Source organism: Rhea americana, unplaced genomic scaffold, assembly GCF_003343005.1.
Source record: "Rhea americana isolate MKP2758 unplaced genomic scaffold, rheAme1 scaffold_257, whole genome shotgun sequence".
NCBI lineage: Eukaryota > Metazoa > Chordata > Aves > Rheiformes > Rheidae > Rhea > Rhea americana.
In genome coordinates, this window is record NW_028186376.1 from 196583 (window position 1) to 201240 (window position 4658).

At 58.4% G+C, this 4658-nt stretch overlaps 1 protein-coding gene and 1 long non-coding RNA gene across 3 annotated transcripts in view; one reads left to right on the forward strand and one right to left on the reverse strand.

Annotated features, from left to right (window-relative positions):
* Positions 1–3045, reverse strand: part of PLEKHG3 (pleckstrin homology and RhoGEF domain containing G3) — a 14527-nt gene extending 11482 nt beyond the window's left edge. Inside the window, exon 1 of the mRNA XM_085307310.1 lies at positions 2957–3045. Within this exon, the coding sequence (XP_085163436.1) occupies positions 2957–3044 (88 nt within the window). The 5' untranslated portion in view covers position 3045. The remainder of the gene's footprint in view (positions 1–2956) is intronic.
* The window catches only part of LOC146594517 (uncharacterized), a 5357-nt gene extending 705 nt beyond the window's left edge, over positions 1–4652 (forward strand). Inside the window, exons 1-4 of one of the 2 annotated variants that reach the window (XR_014896151.1) lie at positions 350–1640; positions 2304–2385; positions 3857–3959; positions 4316–4652. This is a non-coding gene — a long non-coding RNA (uncharacterized LOC146594517). Of the gene's footprint in view, positions 1–349; positions 1641–2303; positions 2386–3856; positions 3960–4315 lie in introns of those variants that run through there. The other variant, XR_014896152.1, reaches the window with a different exon arrangement.
* The last annotated feature ends 6 nt before the right edge of the window (positions 4653–4658 follow it).

The window sequence follows — 4658 nt, forward strand, 5'->3', positions numbered from 1 at the left end:
CGGGCCCGGCACGGCCCTGCAGTGGTCCTGGATATGGCCCCAACACGGTCCCGGTGTGGTCCTGGTGCAGTCCCAGACGTGGACCCATGGGGCACTGAGGCACGGTGCAGGGGGCTCCCCCAGGGCTACAGGCACCCTGACAGAGGTGGGGTCCCCCCCCCACACACACACGGGAACCCTTTTGGGGGGTGAGGACCCCAGCGGGATCCCTGCTCAGGATCACAAGCTGCCCACCAGGGCCCTGCCCCRAGCTGTGGACACCTTTGCTGGGCCCCTGCTCCAGGGAACACAGACAACCTGGCAGAGTCCCTGCCCCAGGKGACACAGGCACCCAGCCAGGGTCCCATCCCTATGGGTGCCCCACCAGAGTCGCCTCCCGAGCAGGCAYAGTCCCTGAGGCGGCCCCAGGCACAGGGCTGCCCCGGGGCAAGGTGGGTTGCGAGAGCCCTTGCTACTACCTGGGCAGGGGAGCCACAAGCATCAGGGTCTGGCAAGCCACGGAAGGCTTGTCCACACAGCCCAGGAGGAGCTTCTTTCCCACCACCTTTGCTTGTCCATCATGGACTTGGCGCATGGTCCTTCCCCCACGGCATATCTCAAGCGCTTGCTGTAGACGTGCTAACCCCCAAACAGGATGAGAGTTCGCAGATGAGGCGATTTCCCCTTTCTTTGGCTGCCGTTCAGCCCTGCTGGCCAGTCCTGTGCATCCCTTGAGCTGCAGCCACCGAACCTCAAAATAGGACGAGCTATTCATCCCAGCTGCGGAGGGATGAGCACTGACCGCGGATGTCCAGAAGCRCAGTGGGGTTAGCAGGGCTTTGGGGCAGCAGCAGAGGGACAGCACAGGTTACGCACAAACGCTCTGCCCAGCTTCATTGCAGGAAGGGGGCCAGGCCGAGAGCCCTGCAGGTGGTGAGGACTCACCAGGGGGCTGGAAAGGCAAGGTGCTGAGCTGGGAAGACCGGAGCCCTCCCCCCTCCCGGCCCAYGTGCCGCAGCCCGGCGCCCCGTGGCACCTGCCGGCAGTAGAATGGTGCCATTCTGCGGGTGGGCAGACAGAGCGCTTTGTGCTGCCAAGCGCCGAGCTCTTGCCTCCCCCACTCAAAGGCAGGATTGTTCAGGGGCTGCCACCCCCAGCATCGCATGTACAGCCCAGCCCCCAGCCAGGCCAGCCCCAGTGCCAGTTGCAGGGCTATTCGGTGTGGCAGCAGGGGGGAGAGGGGCATGCAGCCCCCAGGCCACACACAGGGCCATGTCATGCCCACTGCAGGATGCAAGTCCCTGGCTGGCCTTTCTGTGCCTGGGCAGTGCCCCATGGAACTTCAGGGTCCCCCCTTTTGGTAGAGTGCCTGCTCTGTGTGCTGCCTAGCAGGCCTCCTGTTCCTCCTCCCTTCACCTCACCTTTGCTGACGTGCAAATGAACATGCAAAGGATCTCTTTGCATGCAACCCCTTCCCCGTGGTGGCACAGAGCCTTCAGCTCCCAGCTATGCAGCAGCCATGGGRAGGGAGCCATGCTGCTCTTGCTGTCCCTGCAGCATGGAGCTGCAGGGGCACTGCTGAGTGAGCAGTCACCATCAGRGTTTAAGGCTTGGGAGCAGCGGGATGACTTGGAGCAGAGCTGGAGCTGAAGCCAGAGCAGGTGAGAGCAGCACTGGAGTGGGGTGCAGCATCTGAGGCCCACGGTCCAGATGCATTTCCCTACCCTGAGGCTGCACATGGCACTGTGACGAGCCTTGTTCACGCCCAGCGGGGCCATCCGTGTACCTGGAGCACCATGAAACATCCCCTGTGTTAAAATGATCCTGCTAGATACACAGAAGGGATTCTTCCCCCACTGCTCCTGGAGCCCGATGAAGCTCAGATGGCATTCACACAGAAAGCATGAAGGCGCAGGACGCAGCTACCTGCTCCAYGCTGGGGCTACCCCATCTGCTGGCATTGCCTGCAGCACGCAAGCACAGTTACCCCATGGTAGGGCCTGCTCCCAACTGGGGTGCTGCAACTGCCGCTGTCCCAGACAGCCCCATCCTGCAGCCTGGGCTGGGGAAGGCGTGGGAATACAATGGCATCTGGCTGCAGCAGCTTGGAGGCAGGGCCATGGGATCGCAYGGGAATTGCAGTGAGCATGGTGGGGTTGGCCTGGTCCTGGGAGCAGAGCTTCTCCTAGGGCCATGAAGTGTTGGGCTTGCTGTTTGGCTGGTTCTCCAAAGCCTTCAGGAGCAGACTTGGGCTGAACTGCTGGAGAAGAGGAAGCATCAGGCTGCTCTGGATTCACCCCCTGCTTCAGTGCTTCCCTGAACAGGAGCTCATCCCTGTGCTTTAGCAGACAGACACTTTCTTTGGAGAGCTGCACTGCTGCTGAGGAAATTCACCCAGCTAAACAGGTAGAGCCAGTGCTCCCACATGGCACATTCACTGCTCTCTGACCTTTCTCAGCTCTAGCAAAGTGCACTGGAAAATTCATGTCATGCTTCTCTGCCCTACCTGCCTTCAGCCCTGACAGACATGTCCTGCCAGAGCTGCCTCGCCATGAGGGCATCAGGATTTCCCTTGCCTGCCAGGGGGCAGGACCAAACCCACTTCCCCCTTTTCAGATTTTCCTGCATTGCCCTTTGGTGTGGTATTGGGGCCCCCACAGGGTACAGGGTGTGCTTGTGTGCCCAGCACGGCAGCAGAGGGGCCGTGCGCAGATGGTGTGTTTGAGTCCTGTGCCGGCGCACAGCGAGACCACGGCTGTGAAGGTCGCAGGCGTCCCTTTGCCCTTGGGTTTGGCTGCTGCAGCCGAGAGCCATGGTTAACCCTTTGAGCAGTGACCCAGCTGCATCGAGTTCCCAGAAAGCAACCTCACATTTAGCCTTGCTGTCTCTGGGTCTGTGTTACAAGGCAGCAGTGATTCCCCTCTAGCTCCCCTCAAATGCCTTGGGCCACCGGGGTCAGGCCAGCTTCCCAGCTCACCCAGCTGYCTCTGCCCAGGTCTGCACCAGGACATGGAGACTTGGCCTTCCCAGTGTCTTTCCCTCCATTCTCCACTCTTGTACAGCATCCTGGCTTGCTGTCATGGACCAGATCCTGCCCACACAGCCCAAATGCACTGATTTCTTCTGCACCTCAGGCAGGGTTTTGAAGAGCCAGATGATCACTGACTTCACACAGCACCCTTCTTGCCTTTTGGAGCTCCTCTGTTCCAAATCCAGGATGATATCTTCCTATAACATTTCCTTTAGCAATTCATAAATCACTGGACAAGTGATTTCCTTCCACTTTTGTGCTGTCTGGAGGGGTCTGCAAAGTTTCTAGCACTGGCAGACTGGCCTCCCTCACCCTGCTCAGCTGCGGTTATTCCTCCTGKGGATCCTGGGGCCTAGATTTCATTAGAGCAGAGAGAAGATCAGGGTCACCCGAACAACTGCCACACAGGCTGTCAGGTGCCCCCTTCCTGGCACAGCCTCAGCACTACGCATCCCGCTGAGACACTGGCAGGGACAAAGACAACTGTGCTGAGGCTGCCAGGTAGCCAGGTCTGCAGCCCCAAGTGCTGCTGGCAAACAGCCAGGGCCACAGGATCACAGCAACCAGGACTAATTTGCTTACCTGAAACTCGAGAGGTGCTTGACAAAGTGGGAATTGAAAAGGTTGCACATTATCTCCCATCTGACAAGGCAGGGCACTGTGAGCGGCTATGGTCCAACCTTGCGGCTGCCACAGGCCAAGCCTCTGCCAGGCTTCCAACACATTTTGTTCAGGACCAGAGCATGTGATGAAAGCATACCCTTGCTGAAGGCAGTTTTTTTTTTTTTTTTTTTTTTTTTTTTTTTTTTTTTTTTTTTTTTTTTTTTTTTTTGCATCTGTTACTAGCATCGGATGATTTCAAGCCGATGACGGCCTCCTGCAAAAGCTCCCACAGAGCTTGGGAGATTTCCCCTGTGAGGCTTTGCAAGATCATGATGTGAAATTTAAGGTGAGCTGTGAACTGGGACCTATCTATCTCCCTTGTAAATCAAATGTGACTTTTGCAGCTGCTCTGCAAGAGCCCTAAGCAACACAGGAAGTGCCACTRCCTGGAGAAATTGGTGTGCACTCTGAATACTGCCAGGATCGGTCTGCATGCACGGTGGGAAGGCAGATGCCTCCGCTGACACCGTGTTACCTGCATCCCTGCATAGGAGGGRGGCTCAAGCACAGCCACCCCAAACTGAAGTCTTGTATCACTTTTGGGGGCTCCTGCATTTAGCAAGCACTGGACTGACAGCTGGACCTGAGTGCAGTGCCTCAGGGGTGCATCCAGGCCCCAGCTTGCTTGATGCCTTTTTCCAGGCTCTATCTGACGGTACACAAGGCAAATTTGGAGCCGACACTGATCCAGGGGCTTGGCTGGTGAAGCAAGCTGCCCKCACAGGGACCAGCCAGCAGTACTGAGTGCCACTAGCTTCCTGGGGCCATCCCCATATAAGAGGTCTCTCCAACCCCCAGACACCGGGGCAGGGCCACCCACAGGGGGCAGATGGTTGTGTAATGTTGGGAAGGCCCCATATTCCAGCCCCTCTCCCCCTACCCTGGGCCCTCCCCTCCTGGGACCCATATCCCAGACCCTCCCCCCTACCCTGGACTGTCTCCCCTAGCACCCATATTCCACTCCCTCTCTCCCCCTTCCCTGGCC